This window comes from Tiliqua scincoides, chromosome 12 (genome assembly GCF_035046505.1).
Source record: "Tiliqua scincoides isolate rTilSci1 chromosome 12, rTilSci1.hap2, whole genome shotgun sequence".
Lineage (NCBI taxonomy): Eukaryota > Metazoa > Chordata > Lepidosauria > Squamata > Scincidae > Tiliqua > Tiliqua scincoides.
The window spans coordinates 3099518-3124353 of NC_089832.1; the positions used below are offsets into that span (position 1 = coordinate 3099518).

At 48.9% G+C, this 24836-nt stretch overlaps 1 protein-coding gene across 1 annotated transcript in view; it reads right to left on the reverse strand.

The window, feature by feature from the left end:
• GPC3 (glypican 3) overlaps positions 1-8352 on the reverse strand; it is a 172927-nt gene extending 164575 nt beyond the window's left edge. Inside the window, exon 1 of the mRNA XM_066640180.1 lies at positions 8205-8352. Coding sequence (XP_066496277.1) covers positions 8205-8352 — 148 coding nt within the window. The remainder of the gene's footprint in view (positions 1-8204) is intronic.
• Between the last annotated feature and the right edge of the window lie 16484 nt (positions 8353-24836).

Consider the following 24836-nt stretch of genomic DNA (forward strand, 5'->3'; position numbering starts at 1 on the left):
GATCAGAGGCTGGCCTTGGGCCAGACAGAGACTGGCCGCGGGTCGCATTTGGCCTCTGGGCTGCGGTTTGGAGACCCCTGATTTAGATGTTCAACACAAAGAGCAGGCAAATTCCAAGGAAGTCACATGTGAAAATCAGAGCAAAATGCACTATGAGCCAAAAGTTCTCCAACAATTGAAGGTGAGAACCAAGACCTGTGTTCGGGAACACCAGCCCCAGAATGTTAATTTTGCAACCTAGGGTTGGTCATAGTCTCCTGTCAACTGGCTCTCACCTTACCCTTACAACAAGAGTAATGTATTGTATTGGCAACCTTCAGTCTCGAAAGACTATGGTATCGCGCTCTGAAAGGTGGTTCTGGCACAGCGTCTAGTGTGGCTGAAAAGGCCAATCCGGGAGTGACAATCCCTTCCACATCGGGAGCAAGTGCAGTCTGTCCCTGGCCTGTCTCCCTGGCTATGGGCCTTCCTTCTTTGCCTCTTAGCCTCAGACTGTTGGTAAAGTGTCTCTTCAAACTGGGAAAGGCCATGCTGCACAGCCTGCCTCCAAGCGGGCCGCTCAGAGGCCAGGGTTTCCCACTTGTTGAGGTCCATCCCTACAACAAGAGTAACGTAATTCTTTTCCCAACAATATTCACTCAAATAATAATCAACCATTCTTGAACTTCACTAAACTTCACTGTAAACAACATAAGACATGTTGGCTTTTCCTCGACTTCTCCAGTGCAATCCAATGCATGTCTAACTCAGAAGTTAAGCCCCATTGATTTCAATGGGACTTGCTCTCTCGTACATGGGTTTAGGATTGCAGCTCAGAGCCTCAGCTTTTCCTATTTAGGTGCACATCTACCTTGCAAGAGTGAAGAGGTCTTCATTGCCCCAACCAAAGATAGTGCAAAGGAAATAAAAATGTGTTTTATGCTGGGGTAGAAGATCACCCTCCAAGCCTTCTCTCTTGGAAACACTCTGAGGTCATCACTGTGCTTGCGATTCTGAATTGCTTACAAGAAAGGGCTCCATTTTGGCTGTCAGTGGTCTTTTGTCTTTCATCTATCCACATGCCACAAGTGACTTAAACTCCATTATGCGGCTAGCAAGAGCGGTGGTGGGCATTCAATTCTGTTGTGCTCCTGCAAACAGCAACAGTCTATTCAATTCAACATGGTGCCTTCTCAGGCAGAAGCACATCAACCTCTTCCTACCTTCTTCCCACCCACTCTGCGGTCCTCAATCAGAAATCAGACCTTGTTTTTCCCCACAGACCCTAGCCAAATCCTACCTTCACACCATGCCGCACTGCCCCAGGATTCCTGACACTGTATTATACATATTTTATGCATGTTACCTTGTGCAAGATTTTCCTATCGGCAAGCACCGCATGAGCGACAGGCCAGGACGGGTCTAATGGTCCATTAGGTTTCCATCTGAGCATTAAGAAGACATTTGTGGCTGTGGATCATAAAGGCCTCATTGTGCGTGCATCTCTGCACACTGTACAATTGATTGGTATGTCTAGACTATACTTGCTCCCCAGGGTGGCTGTAAACCTCCCCTGGAAGTGCATGCAAGGAGTCCAGGGGCCGATAGAAAAGCCAAGAGCTTTTTCCAGGTTGACTACAGTAGCCAGGCACTCACCTGGAGATGGCATCCACAGCTTGAAAAGACACCAAGAGAAGCTGTGGCTGCCATGCCACCCGCCATATTCCATCACCTCATTTAAGAAGAGACAGCTCTTCCTCCTCAATGCTTCATGGAGCAAAGTTAAAGGGCTGGATGTTACCCAGTTCAGTCCTCAGACAGGGGAGCTGAAAGCAGCTCCAAATAAGGCAATTAACATGCCAAGGTGAACATGAAGGGGGAATTTTGGAAAAGTGCAAATTCTCACTCCAATGTGGAAGAAGTTGCACCTGCTTTACTTCCTCAGAGTTGATTCAGAGCTTGAACTGTGAGCCAAGAACCATTCGGTTTAAATTTCACCAAGCAGATAGACTCACTAAAAAGGAAGATGTTGCTAGTCAGACCATAGGTCCATCTGGTCCAGCAACTTGCTTACCTTAGAGGCTCACCAGGTACTTCCAAGAAAGTCTCAAAATGGGGCAACAGCCCTCCGTCACTGTTGCTCCCCCAGCAACTGGTATTCAGAAATACACTGCCACTATACACCGAGGTTTTGTATCATCATGATGACCAACAGCCACTGATGTTTCTCCCCTTCTCCATAACCTTGTTTAATACCTTTTGAAACCATACAGTTTGATGGCCACCACCACATCTTGTAGCAATGAGTTCTACAAATTATGGATTAATGCAAACCATTGTGGGCAAGTCAGTAGCAACATGGGATTAAAAACTACCAATACTGGCCTGCCTTATGTGAAAGTTGTAAGGACTAAGAAAATGTACATGACACACTGTGTGTGAGCTTCTGAAATATTCCGTTTGTTGCATCTTTAACCTGCACTTCCTCAGAAGAGCTCAGAGTGGCATTCTGAGGTTCCCTACCTCCCTTGAGTCTCACAACCAGACTGCGACACATTAGGTTCAAAGTAACCTAATGAACTTCCTGCCGAGTGGGGAATTCAGACAAAGTGGAGAGACCCAGGTTTGACACTCACCACTATAACATGTTGCCTTCACAAGTTATTACTATGAGTCAGTGGTTCTCAAACTTTTTAGCACGGGGACCCACTTTTTAAAATGACACTCTCAGGGCCCACCTAGCTTTATGAGACTTAAAAAAATTTTTTCCTAGATCACTTATTTACTTACTAGTAATATTTTATTTATTTATTTGCAAAAAATACTCCATTTCTCAGGATGTAGCAGACTTAATGAATAGCCCCAAGGCTTGAGGGGCTTAGCTATATGACCCAGCATTCAATTGCCCCAACTACCTGACAGACTTGGGGGGGGGGGGGACAGGAAAAAAGACACATTTATCTCCCTGTATTTACACAAGCTTGCAAACTGCAGGAACTCAGCTCTTTGCAGGGTGGTTAGCAAAGGGTTTGAGGCTATTAGTTACCTGATCTTTCCACCACCCTGTTCTCATTGGAGGCTCTGTGGGACCCACCAGAAATCAAGTCCCAACCCACAGTTTGAGAAATGCTGCTATAAAGGATACAATGAACTCCACTTCCATTCATTTCAGGCCAAGCCAGACACATTTCTCTTCCCCTGCAGCACCCATCATTCCCTCGGTGTGGCTCCCATGCGCCAGGTTCCAACGTGGGGCCGGCATTTGGGTACTGGGGTTCGATGGGAGTGCTAAGCCTTCCTCCTCTGCCCTCACACCCTCTGTCTGAACAAGGAAAAAAACACAATCACTGCCCATCACCCGCAATCGCTCCCATTTTGTCACCATTACAAAGGCTTTTATTTCTGACCCAGTTCAAAACTAATTACAGAAGCAGTTTTTTCTCAAGTGCACAAGAGTGCTAGGAATCAAGAGGTCACTGGGATGGTTGGAGGCACTGTGCAATAATTTGCAGCTCTCTTAGTGGGATGCTGAAATCACAGAAGGCAGCACAGAACGTACTCCCCTGCTCGTTCCATCGCAAGCAGCAGCAGACTACACACGGACTGCAGGTCATGTGCCCTGGAATTCCCCCTCTGATCGTTCAACACTAAAATATTGATGGACCTCCTGAGCACTCCCCCCCCTCCATGTTTATCACCCTGCCGTCTTCTTCCACCGCACAACCCAGTTCCTCTTCCTGCACCTGTCAAGACTGATGTTGTGTAAATTGTATATACAGCAGAAGGCTCTCGGAAAAGCGATTTCCCCTACCGAGTTGGCAAAACTCCTGCCAGGAAATCAAAGAAGTCTCTATTACAAGACATTGTTCCCCTGCAGGGAAGAATTTCACAGAATCCACAAGGACAGGAGACAAGGGAAAAAGTCCCACCCCCTCCCTACAGGCTCTGACTCCACTGTTCCAAACACCAAAGCAGGTATCCGCGGTGCTCACATGCACAAAGCAGGGGACAGGCTGGCCTCATTTTCTTAAAGACCTTTGATAAAAGTCTGCCCAAAAAAAGAAAAGCAGCCTCTCTGCTGGATCAGGCCAATAGCCCACCTAGTCCAGCAGCCTCTTCCCCACAGTGACCAACCAAAGGCCTTTAGGAAGTTAACAGGCAGGACAAGAGCTATAGGTAGCCGATAATCCAAGATATACTGCCACTCTTACCTGGAGGCTCCATCTATCTAGCATGACTAATACCCACTGGGAGATCCAATTTATTTCTCTATTCCCCTTTCAGTAACACCACAATGGGAATCCTCCAGGAGTCGTTCACTTCAGAGGAAACTATTTCAGCTTTATCACAGGATACAAGAGCACGAGAGCCAGAAGGTATTGCTGCATCAATATTTAGGGATCATGCCAAGTGAGTCATTCGTAATCCTGCAGACATTCTCAGAGCCCACCCTGCAAGATAGTCTAGAGCAAAGTTGCCTGTATTTGCAAGGTGGGAGCCAAGACCCAAGGAGCGGCTTGCCCCAGGTCCATCTTGAGAGCTCCAAGGACAGACGCAACTGGAGATTTGCCCATTCACAGCTCAGCCCCCCCCCTCCAAGGTTGCACTGAACCTCACATTATCCAGAAGGTGTCACACAGGGCCGGCTCATCTACTAGGTTGAATGAAGTGATCTCAAGCAGATCTCAGGGGAGGGGGCACCTACTTCCTTCCACTCACTTGCCTCCACTGCTCCACTTCCAACCTACTCTCTGCTTTAGAAAAGGAAGAGCGGGCTCCTCAGGTAAGTGGGGGGATTATTTGGCCTGCCACCTCAGGAGCCAGAAGGTCTTGGGCTGACCCCAGTCCCACCTGGAAGAAGCCACCCTCAAGCACAGGGTGCCAGGAGGGCAAGAGCAAAGGGTACCCAAGACACGAAGATGCAACAGGCAAACGCTATCCCCCTCCCCGCCCCAAACAGCATTTAAAAACTCAAGTGGAATGTACAAGAGCGAACACAGGAGGGGCGCCAAGTCTCACAGGGGAACTGCTGGAAGGAAGTTTGGGGGTTGCATTTCGGAGGCTGCGAGGAAAGAGAGAAGCGGTCAGAGATAAACCCCAGAGAAGGCTGCCCCCTGGCGAGACTGAACCAACACTCACTCACGCAAGCCCCTCAGCCGTCCACCAAAGCGGCTGCCTATTTCTATGCAAGAAACCCCTCGACCGAGAGAAGATGGTTTCCACCAAGATGCAAGACTCTACCCTAGAGAAGGATAACGAGGAAGAAGGCCCAGTCTCCCCATCTGGTCCCAGCAAGGCAAAGGCTCCAAGCTCTGCAGCAAAGGACTGGACTCCCCTGGCCTTCCGGGCAAGATCCAGGCCCAGCTGAAAAGAGACATAGTCACATCAGTAATTATCAGTAGTGACAGAGGGAGGGAGAGAGACCCTCTGTTTGGTGGTTTTAAAGGCAGAGTAGCAAAACATTGCCAAAAACAGTTTTGGGTTTTTTTGGCTCTCTCAGCAATTCAGAGAATGCAGGTTAAAGCCAGGGGCGGGAGGGGAGTGGGAAGACGGCCTGCCACAGGAACTCAATGCAAGGTTTGGACAAGGTTTCTGGTGCAAGACCGGCCACTCTCCAGTTCCTTTTACTGCTTGTCACCTCTGGGCCACTTTCAGCCACAAACCGCTCTGGCGTTGTCCTTCCACCTTGGTATCCTGCTCCAGGCCTCCTGTCCAATGAGAGACACTCACATGGGCACCCATGCCCACTTGGGAAGGGGCTCTCTCCCATCACTGCCAACCGCACACTTCAGGCCATGCCCAGTTCAGACGCCACCTGCCTCTCATTCAACACCTGGTTCAGAGGTGCCACCCAGCCGGATGAGTGCCAGGCTCCCAAGCCTCATGCAGTGCATACATCAGCCAGCATTAAACTTTTTCCCACCACGACACGCAGGAGTCCTCGGAGCCCAGGAAAGCCTTGCCTCAAAAGGAAGGACCTCACTCCCACATGACTTGGCCCAGGATTGCAACTGAAACTGACAGAAGTGGAAACCAAGCCTATCTGTTGCTATTAACCAGAAGGGCTAAATGGACCATCCAGTACAGCTGCTGGGGCCATCACCTTGTGCCCCGTCCCCCCACCTGTGACCACCCAGAGGCTGTTGGAAAACAGCGTGCTGAACTATGCAGCAACTGTTACCCTGCACATCCCTGATCTTGTCTGATCTTGGAAGCTAAGCAGGGTCAGGCCTGGTTCATACTTGGATGGGAGACTGCCTGGGAATACCGGGTGCTGTAGGCTTATACCATGATTTCGGAAGCTAAGCAGGGTCAGGCCTGGTTAGTACTTGGATGGGAGACCGCCTGGGAATACCGGGTGCTGTAGGCTTATACCATGATCTCGGAAGCTAAGCAGGGTCAGGCCTGGTTAGTACTTGGATGGGAGACCGCCTGGGAATACCGGGTGCTGTAGGCTTATACCATGATCTCGGAAGCTAAGCAGGGTCAGGCCTGGTTAGTACTTGGATGGGAGACCGCCTGGGAATACCGGGTGCTGTAGGCTTATACCATAGTCTTTCGATACTAAAGGTTGCCAACCATGAACTAGAAGGACCTTTGATCTGACCAGCAAAGGCAGTTCTTTATCAGGCAACACACTGAAACGGAGCCTCCACGGCCAGAAGCACTGCACCACTGAAGCCCATGTGCTGGGGTTGGCCACCCACTGGTGCCAAACAACCTGGGACAGCTGCGTTCAAGCACCTGGCAGGGCACTGCTGGAAGCAGGAGACGAGGCTCTCTCTGCCTGGCTGGGTCACGCCCTGCTACACACCCCGAGTGGCACAGACTCCAGTCCGGAACCTGTCCCAGCACAGCTCTGGAGCTGATGGAATACTGGCACTGCCAGTGCGGCGGACACCGGGATCTGGAAACAGGGTCCTACCTGGTGGCATAGCTAGAGGGGGGCAAAGCACTAAGTTTTGCAGGGAGCCTCACCACAGAGTGCAAGGTGTCCTTCAGAACCATGGGGGGGGGGAAGAGGCATATGCCGCCCACTGCCTAGCATGGCTCCGAAGGGGAGGACCCCTTGCATGCTGCTGGGAGGCTCCTTGCAGAACTTAGTGCTTTGCCCTCCTCAGCTACACCACTGCCCCCCCCCGCATTCAATAGGACCGACCCCCAAGCTCGAGACGGGGGTCCCGGAGCGCATGAAGCACCCTGGTCCCTCCCCAGGTGGAAACCCAGACCTCTGCCCCACAGCGCCCGGCTGCCAGCCCCCCTCCCCACCAGACCACCCCCAGCCCAGCCGAAGAGGCTCCACTCAGCCCCCGGAGCCGGCGAAGTAGGAGCGGGCGACGGAGACCCGCTCGGGAGACCCAGAACCCCGCGTGGGTCGCTCCGGAGTGGGGCGATGGGGCGCGGACAGCCCCCAGCCAGCCGTGCGCCTCCGCGCTTTTACGCACGACTCCCCGGCAGCCCCCGCCCGTCCCAGGAAGGTCTACTCCAGAGTAAGTCCCATGGGGCTTCCTCCCAGGAAAGCGGGGCGAGGACCGCAGCCTGAGAGCCCAACCCCGCGCCTGTCTACTCAGAACTAAGTCCCATTAAAGTCAAGGGGGTTTACTCCCGGGTCAATATGGATAGCATCCCAGCCAGAGAGCCCAATCCTCTGCTTGTCTACTCAGAAGTAAGTCCCAGTACAGACAATAGGGCTTCCTCCCAGGTAAGCGTGGACAGGCTTGCAGCCTGAGAGCCACCCTCTGCCTGCCTACTCAGAAGTCCCACTGAAGCCAATGGGGCCTTCCTCCCAGGTAAGTGTGTCTCGCACTGCAGCCTCAAAGCCCCATCCTACGCACGCCTACTCAGAAGTAAGTCCTATTAGAGTCGATGAAGCTTATTCCCCGGTAAGTGTGGCTAGCACTGCAGCCTTACAAGCTGCCTACTCAGAAGTAAACCCCATTAGAATCAATGGGGCTTCCTCCCAGGTAAGTGTGTCTCGCACTGCAGCCTCAAAGCCCCATCCTACGCACGCCTACTCAGAAGTAAGTCCCATTAGAGTCGATTAAGCTTATTCCCCGGTAAGTGTGGCTAGCACTGCAGCCTTACAACCTGCCTACTCAGAAGTAAACCCCATTAGAGTCAAGGGGGCTTCCTCCCAGGTCGGCAGCCTCAAAGCCCCATCCTACGCATGCCTACATGACAGTCAAGGGGGCTTCCTCGCGGGTAAGCGCCTCCGCTCTGCTCACCTGGCCCGGGGCCGTCGGGCACCCACTTGGCTCCGGGCTGCAGCGCCTGGAAGGCGGCGCGGACGCGCTGGCAGGTGGGCTCGGCGCGGACGCTCCGCAGGGCGGCCAGCAGGGCGCAGAGGCGCAGGGCTGCTCCGCCGCCGGGCATCCTGGCCCCGCGCGCATCCCAGGCCGGCGCCCGCTGCCCCTGCTACCCGCTCGGCTGCGCCGCCGGCTCTCCAGCGCAGCGCCGAGCCGCAGAAGGAGCAGCCGCGCCGCGCTGATTGGCCCCTGCCCGCGACGCCGCCCAGGCTGGCTCCGCCAAACTTTCCCCGCTCCCCATTGGCCAGGGCGCGGGTGCCTCGGCCGCCTCGCCTGCTCGTGGGAATGCGCCTGCCCACCCTGCGCCAAAGGAGGGGCTTGCCTGGAACACGTGTAGGCTCAAGGGGCGTCCACATCAGGTGCTCAGAAGTACTTTCCAGCAGGAGAAGAAACCTGCTGGTGCTGGATCAGCCCAAGGACTCACCCAGTCCAGCTTCCTGCATCTCACGGGGGCCCACCAGGTGTCTGACAGCCCAATCCTAACCACACTTTCCTGGGAGTAAGCCCCATTGACTCAAATGGGACTTGCTTCCACGTAGACTGCCTAGGATTGCGGTGTCAGGGAGCAGCCACGGCCACAAGAGACCAGCATCCTGGTGCCCTCCCTTGCACCTGGTTGCCTGCGCAGTTTGTAACACTTCCCCAAATGCAGTCACGCACCAGGGTAGCATCAACTCTAATAGGCTAAAAATAAAATTCACACTGAGACAAATGGGGACCCACCTGACCTTGGCCCGCAACCCACCTAGTGGGTCCCCACCCACAGTTTGAGAAATGCCGCTGTCCATTCTACAACTGAGTGGGGAGAGAAGAGGAATCCCTATCAGGAAAACAGTGAGATGGTCCCTATAAAAAGAGACACAGATACTCTGTCTTCCTTCCCAGACCTTTGGTGCCAGCCCCATTGCGTCACCCCACTGCCACCAGGGTTTTCAGCAAGAAACACTTTGATTTTTGACTTTATTTCTTTTCAAATCTTTTGACCTGCTTTTCTCCAAAAAGAATGCTTGATGAAAAATCACAAGCCTTAAAATCTCGTATGTCAAATTAATTCAGGGAGGGGGGAACCCATTTAGTCCATTAAGAGCTTTTTAAAAATAAATTAATGTAACCAATTCCTTGATTAAACATTCATATTCCAAGCTGCAGCCTGAATAAAAATCAAAAAAATAAATTATTTATTTCATAGCCAGGAGGATGGTGTAGTGGTTGGGGAGTCGGGCTTAGACCTGGAAGAGCCCGTTTCAAACGGCTCAGGGCCCGATCCTATCCAACTTTCCAGCACCGGTGCAGTCGCAGTGCAGCCCCGAGGTAAGGGAACAAATGTTCCCGTACCTTGAGAAGGCCTCCATGACTGCCTCCTCACCACAAGAAGCAGCGCCCACCCCGTTGGTACGGCTACACCGGCACTGGAAAATTGGATGGGATTGGGCCCTCAGCCGTGAAGCTTCCTGGGTGACCTTGGGCCAGTTACTCTCTCTTGGCCTTGCCTACCTCACAGGGTTGTTTGTGAAGACAAAAGGAGTGGAGGAACCACGCACACCACCCTGAGCTCCTTGGAGGAAGGGTGGTATAAAAATGTGAAAATTAAGGAGCTCCTGAGCTCATGCAGACTGCATGTCCCTCACCACTGAGAAAGTAGAGAGCAGGAAGGAGTGCTTTCCAACCAGAGGGATGTGTTTCCAGAAAGGCATGGACCCTTGTGTCTCTTTTCTATAAATCAAAACCCTGGAAGAAGAGGCAGCCGGCTCCACTCACGCCTGCAACAGAATCCACAAGCTCAGCTTCAGAACAGATGGCTGGTGCTGGAAGAGGAGGGTGGACGGCAGACAGAGATGAACCCAATCTAAAAGCAACACTGTTTGTGGAAAAGAAAGGTCCTTGCGTGGGTTGCGTGCAGACAGCGTTGTCGCATGTAGTGGCTGCTGCACGCAGAGTCCATCTTTTAGGCCCTCCTGCCCAAAGTGTCTGCCCCGACTTGCAGCAGCTCTCCAGGATCTCAGGCAGACATGGAGAAAAAGGAGAGAGAGAAATGGGTTTTCCCCCTCCCACTCTCACAGCACTGGAACTCCAGAGGCCAGCACCTGAAAAATCTTGGCCAGAGATTCAGGACAGAAGGAAGTTCTTGCAGTGTGTCACTGAGAGAATTCGCTGCTACGGGATATGAAAGGGGATGGAGAAGAGGGGAAAGAAGAGGGTGGGTCTACCAGGATCTAATATTTGTAACTAAATGGAGCCTCCATTTCCAAAAACACTGAAAAACAGTTTGCGGGGGAACAGCTGTTTCTTTCTGGACTTCCTCGAGGAAGGAACACTGTAGGAAACGGGATCATGGACTGGATGCAGTTGGCTCTCCTTAAGGAAGGGAGGTCCATCAGTGGCTGCCAACTCTGCCATCTCAATGAAACCTCCATGTGCAGAGTCATTTTTAGGCTCCCTGATGTACAGGGAGCAGCTTGGAGCAGTGCCGCTCTCCCTGGCGTGCTAGTTTTCTCCTTGCATGGCGCGATCACCATGAAGGCCATTCGAAACTGGGCCCCTGTGGTCGTAAGAGACATAGGGCCCGATCCTATCCAACCTTCCAGTGCTGATGCAGTCTCAATGCAGCCCGAGGTAAGCGAACAAACACTCCTGCACCTTGAGGAAGCCTCCCTGACTGTCCCCCCCACAGCAGGATGCAGCGCCCACTCAATTGGCACAGCTACATCAGTGCTGGAAAGTTGGATAGGCCCATAGTTCCTTCTACCACCTCACTGTGCCACATGCATAGGCCTAAGTTTCAAAGGATGAATTGGGGTTGACAGGTTGAGAAACCGCTCCACATCCAAAAGGAAAATGGCCAGAGGAGGTCCGGCTCCCACTCACTCGGTGCTCAGTTAAACCCCTGGCAAGACGTGGTTCACTCTGGCAAAACAAATCACCTGTGCAGCATCATATCGAAGCCAGGCTGCCCAGCCTTTGCCACAGGAACACACCCCCTCCCCCAGGTGGGACCAAGACCTCCTGACGCGTGAGTCAGTGAATGTGCCCCCCCTTACTTGGGGGTGTCCCAGGGACCACGTCCCCTGCTCCTACTGCTCTTTGGATTCCGAAAGAAATCCCACGAATGAGCCGGCCTTGCCCCTGACTGCAACATACCTCTGAGTCAGGGATGCACAGCTTGTCAAAGGATATAAATTTAAGGCAAGGGGAGGCGAAAGGTCAGTTGGGATCTTCTGGCTGGGCAGCAAGAACAAGAAGGCGGCTTCCCCTTCTCCCTCCATGCTTCAATTAGGTTTGAAATGAGGAGCAGGGAGAGACCAGGATTGTGGGTTTAATGGAAGGAAGGACCGTGAGCTCAGTTCTGAGATGGAGAACAATGTTCTGGGCCCAGGAGACACCCAGGGGTTCCCTGTGTTTTATTTCCCTTTGCAAACTGGTCGCCTTTGACTAACAGCACAGTCCTATGCAAGTCTACTCAGAAGTTCCATTGAGATCTCCGGGACTTGCTCCCAGGTAAGTGCGCCTTGGATTGCAGTCTCAGCCGTTGCTCAGCTTTGCTGTTCCGCTGTAGGGCTTTGATTTCCAGTCCCTGATTTGGCCTCCCTCTCAACCTTCCCTGTCTGCAATAGTTGTTAACCTTTTGACATCCAGGATGATATTTAGGAAGCATCAGTGAAGGCTAAGCTCCTTCTGCAGTTAAATTCTGCCCAACCGCTATTAAATTCTGTGCTTCACACTTCCAGCCAATTAATCAATAACCCCGATTAATGCTGTCAATTTGCTACTCTGCTCCAATTCCAACAGCTATTCCCCGTTTGTTGCCTGGAAACTTTTCCTTTTGCCAAAGGAAGTTTGTAGAATCTTCCCACATTCCCCTAACATGACCAGCCTTTGCAGGTTTCTGGTTGCAGCTCACAGTGTCTGTACTTAGCATTCAAGGAGGGGGGGAAGATGCAGAAGGCAGCAAGGGCCGTTTGCATTGACATTTTAAAAAGTACAGGCGCACATCTGCATTCATATTAATAGAGGCCTGCATAAATAAAAAAGTTTACGTGAATGCAAAATGGGGAAAGAGCGCCCAGGCACCAGGCTGCAGCCCATGCGCAGAAGTGCAAGAGCCCCATCTCAGTGCAGCCCTGTCGAATGAACTTCACATCGCTATAGCGAACACTTGGAGAACGCTGAGAGCTGAGAGTCCATTTGCAATTCTCATCTTTGCTGCCATTGCCACGGTAGGGAAGCTGTCTTGCAATTATCTGAGAGCATACAGACAATATAATTCAAGGGCACACATAACCTGAGTTGCTCCCATCTTGGAGGGATCCTCAAGCATTGTGCTAAAGAGGAACAGAAGCAAAAGAGAAAGGCTCGTTCCTCCTGTGACAACCACAGACAGCCCTAGTGGGTGGACCAGTGGGGATAGCAAAGAAATCATTACCAGCTCAGAGGCACTCTTTTTCCCCCTTTATTTTTAAATAATGTTCTGGAAATATATTGGAAATTTGGTGCAAGACACACACATTCCAGCATTTTATAGATGAAAACAGGGACACGGGGGGAACAAATGAAGGCTGCTTCCTACTGATGAAGAAGTTGAAACTACTTGACGAAGAAGTTGAAAGATGAAGAGTTGAAACTACTGATGCATCTGCTTAGAACTGTCCACTCTGACTGGTAGTGACTCTCCAGGGTTTCATGCACAGGTCTTTCCCAGCTATGGTCGGCAAGGCTGCCAAAGATGGAATCGGGCACCTTCTGTGCGCAAAGCTGTGACTTCCCCACTGAGCCACAGCCTCTCCCCTCTGTTGCCATGTCAGATATCAAGTCTGAAGCCCTCACGCACCCTGCAATTACACATCTCAGTTGGTTGTACACCAAATCCATTGACACTGCAATAACCTGCCCTCCAATGACTTGAAAAGCAACTGGGGTCCTTCCTTGGGTGAAGGTAAGTCAGGAAAGCAGAACCGTCTTACCAATCCTACGTACGCATTCCATTCAACGGGCCTACGGTCTGCACCCATTATCAATCTGTATGTAAAGAAAATATTTCTTTACTCAGTGTGTGGTCGGTCTGTGGAACTCCTTGCCACAGGATGTGGTGACAGCATCTGGCCTGGACGCCTTTAAAAGGGGATTGGACAAGTTTCTGGAGGAAAAATCCATTATGGGGTACAAGCCATGATGTGTATGCGCAACCTCCTGATTTTAGAAATGGGCTACATCAGAATGCCAATGCAAGGGAAGGCACCAGGATGAGGTCTCTTGTTATCTGGTGTGCTCCCTGGGGCATTTGGTGGGCCACTGTGAGATACAGGAAGCCTGGACTAGTTGGGCCTATGGCCTGATCCAGTGGGGCTGTTTTTATGTTCTTAACTACAATTCCCAGGAAGCCTTGCAGGTCTCTTGTTATCTGGTGTGCTCCTGGGGCATTTGGTGGGCCGCTGTGAGATTCAGGAAGCTGGACTAGATGGGCCTATGGCCTGGTCCAGTGGGGCTGTTCTTATGTACATCCGGTGATTCAAATTGCATTCCATGTATGTACAACCGCACACTGGATCTATACTGTCCATTTATGAGGTTTCCAGGTTTCACATCAACTTTCAAAATGAGCACATGTAACTATCTTGTACAAGGACACATTACACGCAGTGCGTACAATGTAACATGCAATCATGTGTGTGCATAACACATAACATGCAAGCAGCCCTTTGGTTACCAGCAGTTCAACAGAGGCTGCAGCAGCTGCAAAGTCTACAAAAGAACGGGCCACACGCTGCATGATGGCAGAGTTAATGTATGTGCATGTATATGGAAGTGCTCTAACCACAAGGTGCATCTATCCCGCCCTCCACAAAATATAACTTCTAGAGACCCTGAGGAGGATGCTGAACGGTGTAGAATGACAATAACCAGCTCGCAGGAGGTTGCCAACAACAACAACAGTTACCCAGATGTAAGTTATACCTGAGAGTAAATACAGGTGGGGCCTCCATTTTGCATCTGCAGATCTGACTCAATGCGGGTCCCCTGGACCCATGTGGAGCCAGACTTGGCCCCACCTGAGCCTTCCAGAGGTGATCAGAGCTGTGCTCCAGTTTCCTCTGGAGGGCTTTCTGAAACCTGCAGAGGCAGTGCCCCTCTAGGGGCCTCCTTGAGTTTCAGAATGTCCTATATGGCAAAAAAATGTCCACTTTCAATATTCCTCAGGAAACTGGAAGTAGTGTTTTTTGGCCTAAAGGCCATTCTGAAGCCCACAGGGGCAGCTGGCAGAAGCGCACTGTGATCACAGATTTGATTATCTACGAAATTCAACATCTGCGGGGGTCCCTCGCAGATACCAAGGCCCCACCTGTATAAGGTACTTACTTCTGAATAAACATGTTTCAGATTGTGCTATCAAATGACTGAGCTGCAGATGAGGACTTGCCCTGTTTGAATCTCACTCCTGCAATGAACGGATTCAGGATGCCACCCTATGCACACTTTCCTGGGAGCAAGCTCCATTGACTAGAATGAGACTTACTTCATGCAATCCTATGCATATCTACCTGCTTCTGAGTAGACATGCATAGGATTGGCCTGTACAGCTGCAATCCAATACACACTTTCCTGAGAGTAAGTCCCACTGAACACAATGGGACTTACTTCTGAGTAGAGATGATTGAGCTGTTCGTTTAGGTCAACCTCTCAGCATCTGTTTTCCCCATATGCAATATGGGGATAATACGACTTGCTTACCTTACCTTACACTGTAAGGACATCAAGATAAGGATATCCTTACTGTAAGGAAATCAAGATAATATATGTGAAACTCTTTGCACACCCAGAGAGCACTATAAAAGCCTCGTTTTTAATATGGGTTTCAATATAAGTGTGTGTTTAGCACATAAAATGGCAAGGATAAGGCAAGGGGTGGTATATGCCTGCTGGGTTGAAAAGGGGGTGGGAATGTCCCCCCCCCACACATGTAGAGCAAACCTGCACACACACATCAAATTTATGGGCTGATTTACAACAGCAGGTGAGCATAGCCTGTTACAGACTGTATTTATTTTCATGCCCGAGGTGTACATTTCATTTATCTTTAAATGTTACATGGATATTGTAAAAGACACAATGACGGGAAGGGATTCTCTATGCCATAAAGCAGGCACAGAGTGGCGGAGGGTCACTTCATCCAGGATGAATCAATTCCACTCGTCCAGGATGTTTCAGGTGAAACGGGCACAAAACACAGCTGGCCTTTTACAGAACTACCCAGAATGACCTGTGATGCCTGGCAAAGGTAACAACCAGCTATAAAAAGGAGAAGTTGATTTTTCGCCATGAAACCCAAATATCCAGAAAAAGACAGTTAAAACTATGAAGAGGTTAGAAGTCCATTTCAATGCACAAGTGACATTAAATAAACTCCTGGAGGAGAAAAGCAAGACAATAAAGGTGGCCCACTGGCCTACTCCTGTGTCTGTAACACAGTGATTTTCAATCTTTTCTGTCTCATGGCACACTGACAAGGTGCTAAAATTGTCATGGTACGCCATCGGTTTTTGGACAATTGACAAAGCACACCATGCCGCTAGTGTGGGGTGGGGGTGGCTCACATCCCTCAGTGACCCTACTCTTGGATGATTCTCCTAGGGCACACCCACGGACCAATCACGGCACACCAGTTTGCCATGGCGCACTGTTTGAAAATCACTGCTTTAACAGTTGAGACCTGTAGAAATCAGCCGGTGAAGTTTTTCCTGGCCCTGAGCACAATTCAACCAGCTGCTGGTTACAGCAGATCAAACTAAAGACACAGAAGTAGATTGGCAAACCGACCCACAATGAGGGCTGCTGATCCATGCGCTGGTTCTTCCGGAGTGTCTTTTCCCCTCCCTCCCTAAGAAGCCAGTCAAGCAAACACATAGCTGCATATGAGATATCTGAAAAAGAAACCCATAAAATGTTGCATTCTAAACAGGAATAACTTGACATTTAATTCTGGGACATCAGAGTAAAATGTCAACATCTGCTCTGGAAGCCTCAAATAATTACTACGGTCAGGACAGTACGAGACCCACACCAGAATGTCGCTGGAAGCTGCAGGCCAGCGGCATCTTGCTTCCTGATCAACAGGTATGGACAGTGGTTCAGGAAAGGGAGAGATTGTTCATCTTGATGCTGGAAGTGTGTTCTGCTCACACTTTCCAGACATAATTCAAAGTGGTCACTTTGACCTGCAAAATGCCCGCTGCTCTGTCCTGACACCACAGCTGTGTGATGATATAAGAGACCTCTTTTCAATACAATAGTTCACAAAGCAGTTTACAGAGAAAATGAAATACAAATCAATCAATCAATCAACAGTATTTATATACCGCTTTTCAACTAAAAGTTCACAAAGCGGTTTACAGAGAAAAAAACAAATAACTAAATGTAATTGAACGGCTTCCTGCCCCTGCCCCAATAGAGCTTAGGGGTAGATGACCTCATGCTTCCAGATAATAATAATAATAATAATAATAATAATAATAATAATAATAATAATAGTAGTAGTAGTAGTAGTAATAGTAGTACAGGTATTTATATACCGCCTTTCTTGGTCTTTATTCAAGACTTTATTCAAGGCGGTTTACATAGGCAGGCTGATTAAATCCCTATAGGGATTTTTACAATTGAAAGAAGGTTCTATCTTTCAAGAACCACAACAGTCCAGATGTTTCACTCTGATCTGGTTTCACATTCTGGCCTCCATCCTCCCACGCTCAGAGCAGATGGAATAGCTCAGCTTCAGCTTGTCAGCTGCTTTCAAGGTCGCATGGTGCCGGTGGCCTCAAACTGGCGACCTTGTAGATGTTATCTTCAGGCAAATGGAGGCTCTACCCTCTAGACCAGACCTCCTGCCCAAGCATTCCTGACCCCAAGCATTCCTGACACAGACAAAGAGTCTCCTTTGCTCCCAAGATTCTGGGGGTGACATCAGAGCCATGGCGTAGAACTAAGCAAGGTAGAACAGGATCCCCGAATGGGGCGGTTTCCTAGGCCACGGTTTGGAGGGTTCTCAGTATCTGCCAACTCTCTGTGGTCCTTGTAGATGTTGGACCAGCACAGTACACGTGCACTCAGTCTCTAGGAGTTAACATATGAGTGGACAAAGTTGCCACCTAACATGTTGTTGGCATCCTTCAGTCTCGGAAGACTATGGTATCGCACTCTGAATGGTGGTTCTGGAACAGAGTGTCCTCTCCAGTGCACAAAGCCTGGGTAAAGTAGTTATGGAGGATAGACTGTTACCCATGCAGCAAATCCCCCCTCTCCATGTCGCTGAAATGGTCCAATGGAAAGGCAGAGGCCAATACGGTTGGTTCCAGTGGTGTCGCAGGAGTTGCCAGAACGTGACTGTGTTCAGCCATGAACTGCCTCAGGGACTCCGGCTCCGGATTTTGCCTCGAGGTTGACTCCTGAAGCCTTTTCCATAACTGGATGTAGCCACAAGGCAGTGGAGGTTTGAGGTCAGAGTTTCCTTCTCTCAGATGAGCTGCCTTCCCAGGCTGACAAGTCCCATCTACCCGGTGGCTGTTTAATCGCCTCTTACAACAAGTACAGCCAAACTGAGGGCCTATTCTTATCCCCCAGCCCCCAGGGGGACCACCTAACATAACCCTGGAGCAAACATGTCCCATTTGTCTTAAAGGGGGAAAAATTGGACAGATTTGCTACCACAAAATGCTATCAAAGGCTTTGTAGGGGAATGGACCCATCCATGGAGGATGACTCTATCCATGGCTCTTAGTCATGAAAGCTACAAGCCACTGCCAGGCTCAGAGGCGGTATGGAGGGGAGCAATAGCAGGTGTTGCCACTCCCGCTTGTGGGCTTCTCAAAGGCATCTGATTGGTTCCTGTGTGACACAGGAGGCTGAACTAATTGGACCTTTAGCCCAACCCCAGCAAGCCTCATCTTATGTCCTCACCTTTTTCTTGGGAGCAAGACTGCCCCTCCCAACCCCAATTTTCTGGCAAAAGCATGTGACAAAACTCCAAAGGCCCCTTCCTTCTATAGAAAAGCAGCTTGGGGGAGGAGAAGCAGCAAGCAGGCAGGCCCTTAAGCTGTTCCCCATAGGTTCTCCTCTGCCCTAATTGCCCCTTCCAGCTGTTACTTGGGACAGGTGGGGTCTTGGGTACCCACATGTACTTGGCTGTTAACACAGAGTTCAGCCCTAACATTGCATACCATAGTCTTTCGAGACTGAAGATTGCCAACCATTTGTGCTGGTGCACGATCGGTGCTGGTGTGATGCGGAAAACAGCTGCTGTCAGTCAGAAAACATTTGCAAACCCTCAGTGGCCAAGGGGTCTTCTCTTCCTTCTACAGCTTTGCACTCCAACACCTTTGCAACCCAGTGTCAATTCTAATAATACAGCAATTAACTAAAATACTTCAAGTTTTTAATACGAAACAGGATAAATGTAGCTATTACCCAGGAAGCCGCGGGAAAAGTCATCTCTAACAGCGCAGCTGCTAATTGCAAACCGCTTCACTTTTTTTCCCCCTTCCTAACCCAAATAATTTCTTTTCTAAATCATTTTCTTTTTGCAACACACACAGAGACGCGATTAGAGATTTTAGAGGCTTGCTGAGAAATTTAGACTTGGAAATAACGAGGAGGGGATTATGGAAAAAAATTCAAATTATCCTCCCTGTGCCATAGAAAAATAAAACCAGAAGTAAAATCTGTTAACCAACACAAGAGGTTTGCAGGGAGACTTTAAGATGTTGCTGATTAATGGGGCTAGTGGGAAAGAAGCCCAAATTGAACAGGGCTTAAGAGTAATAGGCTGGCAGCAATGGCATACCAAGAAGAGAGCAATATTTGGCTTGCTAGGGCTCCACTGAGGAAATCTTAGTGTTGGACTTCCAGCTGTCACTCCACTATCTTGAATATTTGGGGAACCTGCATGCAGCAGAATGAGATAAAAGACAATCAGGAGGTAGAAAGAGCTGTACAGCTTCAGCCTGCAGGTGGGAGGCCCATAATTTTTAATTCTTTTGCATGGGGAAGGGTCCTCCCTGCAGGTAAAAAGCAAGCACAAGAGGGAGCTAGTTCAGCTCCCTGATGAACTAGATTTCTTGCTTCAGGGAAGATGTTTTGTTGCTGTTCAACATGGAAAAGCATTCAAAAATGACATCCCTCACCTTCAGTCCTACAAACCACTCTCCCATCTCAGGGTCTAACAAATAATTAAAAGTTCTAGAGTAAAATAAGAGTAACAAATCAGGTTCTAGAACAAAATATGAGGTGGTTCCGTCCCAAAATAAGAGGTGGTTTCCTGCCTGGTGGTAGCTTTTCCCCATAATATAACTGTGGGGAGAAAAAATTTTATATAAGCTACTTCCACTTGCAACTGGTTCCTTGTGCAGCCTTCGATGAAGGAGAGCACAGCTTGCTGAAGGATAATTCCTACAAGTTGTTTTGCAAAGGGATAAGAATTTCATCTGTCTCCTTTCAAAGCAGAGTTTAAAAACTATAAAAGATAAAAGATTTATGGCCATCCCCACAGCGCTGGACTTGCCGCCGCGCCTTGGAGATCTAATATTTGTCTGTTGGCCCCATCACTATGGTGATATTAGATCCAGGGCTTTGGTTTATTGCCGTTCCGATGTCACCCAGGGCATCTTTTCAAAATTAAAAAAAAAATTCTGTAGGCTGGAGCTATAATGTATCACTCAGGCTTCAGAATTAGGTTTCCTTCCTCTTTGATTTCGTGTTATTTTATTGCTGTCTTTCCTGATAATGTGTTATTAATTCACTGCCTCTCTACTTTTTGCAGAGGGAACTGGGACAGATGCAGTGATAAGGCTCTGTGCAAAGAGCCTTTGCGCCTCTAGAGGGCAGCCTGCTGCAGATGCACCCTAGTCTGGATTGTCATGACTGGATCTTCAGCATACCTGTATTTTACATAGGAGCAGAGAGAGAGGTCTGTGCCCCAGGGAGCTTGCAGTTGACTCCCTGCAATCAGGTAAATGGTAAAGGGACCACCCAGAAAGGCAAAGGGGGTAAACATACACACATGCTGTAGTATGTGTTTCACTTCTGGTTCACCATTGGTTTCCTGGGAAAGGTGAACCCTAGAAAGGCCCAGCTAGTCCAGCATCCTGTTCCACCACAGTGGAGCTGGTTGGTTAGACAACCTCCTGGAAGCACACAAAGGAAGCTATTTCTTCCTACAAAAGTACACTGCAACTAACAGTTGAGGCTCCACTTCATCATCATATGACTGTTAATAGGCATTTCTCACTCCCTGCCCCCATAAATTTGCCCAATCCTCATTTAAAGCCATTGGACCCTATCATGTGGCACAAGCTGCACATGTGAATCTGGCATTGTGTGAAGAAGTCCTTTCCCAGTCTTGAAGTTCATAGTGACTGAAAGTTGCCTTCTCTCCTCCTACCACTGCCCAAGTCTGTTGGGTAGGTAAAATGGGTAAAGTGTGGATCCTGCACCCTACTCTAAGCGGTTTAGATAAAGGCCTAGGTGGAGACAGATTGATCAACGCAGTAGACTACTGTTTCCCAAACTGTGGGTTGGGACCCACTAGGTGGGTTCTGAGCCAATTGCAGGTGGGCCCTGTTCATCTCAGTGTGCATTTTCTAAGCTATGAGACTTGATGCTACCCTGGTATGTGACTACATTTGGGGAAATGCTACAGACCTATACTTTAAACAGGCTACTTTGCACATACTTTTAACAATGACAGACAAATGGGGCTTACTCCCAGGTAAATGTGGATAGGATTACAGCCTTTAGGATCTTTGGAGAACTTTTTGTAAACAGATCCGCAACTGCTTGGGAGCTTCAGGAGGGTTCTTCTTTATTAAAACATTTTTTTTTAACTTATACTTACTGTAAACTTTTAATTTACTTAGGGCACAAGCCTAGCCACGTCTACTCAGAAGTAAGTCCTATTTTGTTCAATGGGGTTTACTCTCAGGAAAGTGTGGTTAGGATTGCAGCCTTAATTTTCTTGTAAGGGGGTGTTAATAATGTTCCTGCTTAATGATGTAACTTCTGGCCATGACATCACTTTCAGGTTAACGATATCACTTCCGGTGGGTCCCAAAAGATTGTCATTCTAAAAAGCGGGTCTCAGTGCTAAAACGTAAAACCACTGCAGTACACAATTGCAAAATGCATCGTTTCAATCCCAATGTGCACATTATGGCCATGTTTTATCAGTGTCAGCTTTCCTTTTCAAACTGACTAAAGCTGGGAGATTTGGGGCTGTGCAGATGGAAAAGCTCCTGAAAGGCCCATCTAGGTACACACTGAAAAGCTGTTCTGTCGTGAGGGCTGTTTCTGTGGAACAGATGGGCTGGTTGGTTAGAGGGACCGAAAGGGAATAACTTACTGGGCCAAAGGCAAGGCAGCTGGGAGAGAAGTTTCTGCTGGCAGAAGCCGGTAAATGATGCATGCAGAGATGCTCTGGAACAAGGGATCACTCTGGACCGTACAGGAGGAGGCCAGGTTGCGCCTCAGTAACAAGGATTGTAGGAAGCAGCACTGGTGGCAGAACCTCTACCAGAGACCCTGTAGTTGTTGACAGCCTGTGCTGGGTTCGATGACCCACTAGCTCAGTCTGCTCCTATGCATTTTAACTCTGAAGTACGTCCCCAGAGAACCTCTGGGTGCATCCCAAGATTGCATTTAGCCTCTATTAAAGTGAATCAACATGGCTCCGCCTCTTTGAGCCCATCTTAAAACTCCTGTAAAATGCAGACTTTGGGGGTCCATTTCACCAGATCTTTTGCATAGAGCCTGGCAAACTCCATAGTTTTGCCATACGAATGACTGCATGTCTTTTTGGTGGGCTTCAATCCAGTGGCGTAGCTAGAGGGGGCGCAAAGCACTAAGGTTTGCAGGGAGCCTCACCGTATCATGCAAGCAGTTCCTCCCACTCCCTTACCAAGCCAGGCATAGCCTCCATATGGCTCCCCCCACCTGGAATGGCTCTGAAGGAGGGAGGTGCTGCTTGCACACTGCGGTGAGGCTCCCTGGAAAATTGAGTGCTTTGCACCCCCTCTGGCTATGCCACTGCTTCAGTAAAGTCTTACCAGAACACAGCTATCAGATTTTCCTTCTTTCAGAAAGCTACCTTCCACAGCTGCCTGTAATTTTTAATACACCACCAAGTAAGCACAGAGATGAATTTTTAGGAAATTTGGTTGAGCATTCCACATGTGCTAGAGAGGAGCAACATAATTCTTGACAGTCAGGGTGGTTCATCAATGGAACAGATTGGAGTGGTGGACTCTCACTGGAGATCTTCAAGAAGAGGCACCTGATGGACATGTAAGATGGTGGTGTCGTCATCAGTGTTGTGTGTCTCAGTTAAGAAAAGATTCAGCACTTCAGGGAATTGTTTAAAGGCAAGGAAGCCGTAGGATCTAACCTGAGCATGATGCTCCTCAAACCCACAAGTTACACAAGGCTAATACCTTTATTAGGAGCCATGAAAACATCACAAAGTTGTAAGCACACTTATAAGAGCAGTTCTTCAGGCTGGATGCTTTAAGCCAGGAGTCTCTAAACTTTTCCACCAAAGGGCCACATCAAATATCTGGAAGGAATGGCCTGCCAAGGATGTGGTCAAGAGGTCTGGTCTAGAGGGTAGAGTCTGTTAGCCCGAACATAACATCAGAAGGTCGCCAGCTTGAGGACACCAGCAGCTCCCTGAACAGCTGAGAATGGCGAGACATTGTAGCAGCTGACAAGCCCAGCTGAGTGATTCCACCTGCCCTTGGTGTGAGCAAGAAGCATCTTGGCTGCCCTCCATGTGAGAGATGGAGCTGCTTGCCAGTCTGTGTGAGAGAACTGGAGGCCAGAAGTGAGACCAAACCAGGAAGATCCATCTGAAATGTTGTTTTCTATGATTGTAAAAATCCCCTTGAGGGATTTAGAAACGCCTGCCTATGTAAACCACCTTGAATAAAGTCAGAGTAGTAATCCAATGACCAGAAAGGCAGTACATAAATACCTAATTATTATTATTATTATCTGGCACAGTGTCAAGGGTGGGGGGGGGAATTAAATATACAATTTAAATAAATACATTAGAGAACTTAGATCAATGACTGAAAGAATGGGCTCAAATGTCCAGGATTTCTCCAAGCACCAACACAACCCAAGAAATAAAGCACACACACTTAAATGGACCTCCATTCCCCCACCCAAGCACAACTCTGGTTGTGTTTGGTCAACTGGGCCAAAGTCTCTCAGGGGATCAGAGGCCGAATGCGGGCTGGATAGAGGGTCTCCGTGGGCCACATCTGGCCCCTGGGCTGGGGTTTGAGACCCCTGCTTTAAGAAAACCAACACAGGAGGGGGGAAAAGCCTATCATGGCCATTAAATGCAGATCTTGGGGCTTCCCCATCTTAAGCTGGCGTGCAGAAGATGTCAGGGCTACACTGGCTTGATTAGACTCATCTACAACCCCTGCTAATTGGGTAAGAGGCACTTTTTCAAGTGGGTGCTCCTTTTTTTTAGCAGGGGGAGAGTAACTGGCCCACCTCACCCCAGCAGTGTCTGTTCTAGTGGCTGTCTGCTGGTATTCTTTTGCATCTTTTTAGATTGTGAGCCCTTTTGGGAGAGGGAGCCATTTAGTTATTTTTCTCTGTAAACTGCTTTGTGAACTTTTAGTTGAAAAGCGGTATATAAATACTACTACTAATAATAGGACAGTGCAATAAGAATTTTTCCACAAAAGGATAAAAATCAGCTTGGACCATTCTCATAAAAGCCTGAAATTTTCATCCCAAGCCTTTCAAAGTCCAAGCCTGCTTGCTCTCTAATGCACTCTGCACATGCTCAGAGCCACTCATTATGCATAGGCTGCTTCCGAAAATGGGTGACTTCAAGGCTATACCCTGACATCATGTAGTTCCTTAACCAAAAAGAATCAAAGGAGCCAAACTGGAGCACCTATGGGATAACTGAGTCTGGGGGTGGATAAAAACCAGCAAAATATCAGTCCACTCCTGTCACAAATGGAAGTTTTACCTCTCAGTTTAAAGCAACTCTTCAGTAAAAAGGACAGGATGTTTTCTCTTCAGAAACAGCCTGCCATCTTGTGGTGGAAAGAGAACACCACGTTTTCTTGACAAATTAATGCCTACAACCCTTTCCACTCTAAATTTTGCACATATACTATACTTAATGGCAAGGATGGTTTTGATCCAGTGATCTCCAATGCAGTTCTCTTCTAATTCAAAGCCCAAAAAGATTTGCTCCACGCTACTAGTGCAGCTGGACACTGCAGAGCTAGGCTGTGATGCTGCTTACAGAATCGTCAAAGAAAGAATTCTTGATACTGAACAAGAGCTATTTAGTGCCACCAGAACCACACGCTCTCCACTCTATCTCCATGTTCCAGTCAGTTTTGGGAAACCAGCCTCCTTCTTTTATCACTGGTAGTGCCCACAGGCTCAGAGAGCATTCACACTTGCAAGATGTAATGCTCTTCCATCAGCCTTGTTATCGGGCAGGTTCAGTGGTATTCCCTACTGGAAAAGAAAATGCAAGTG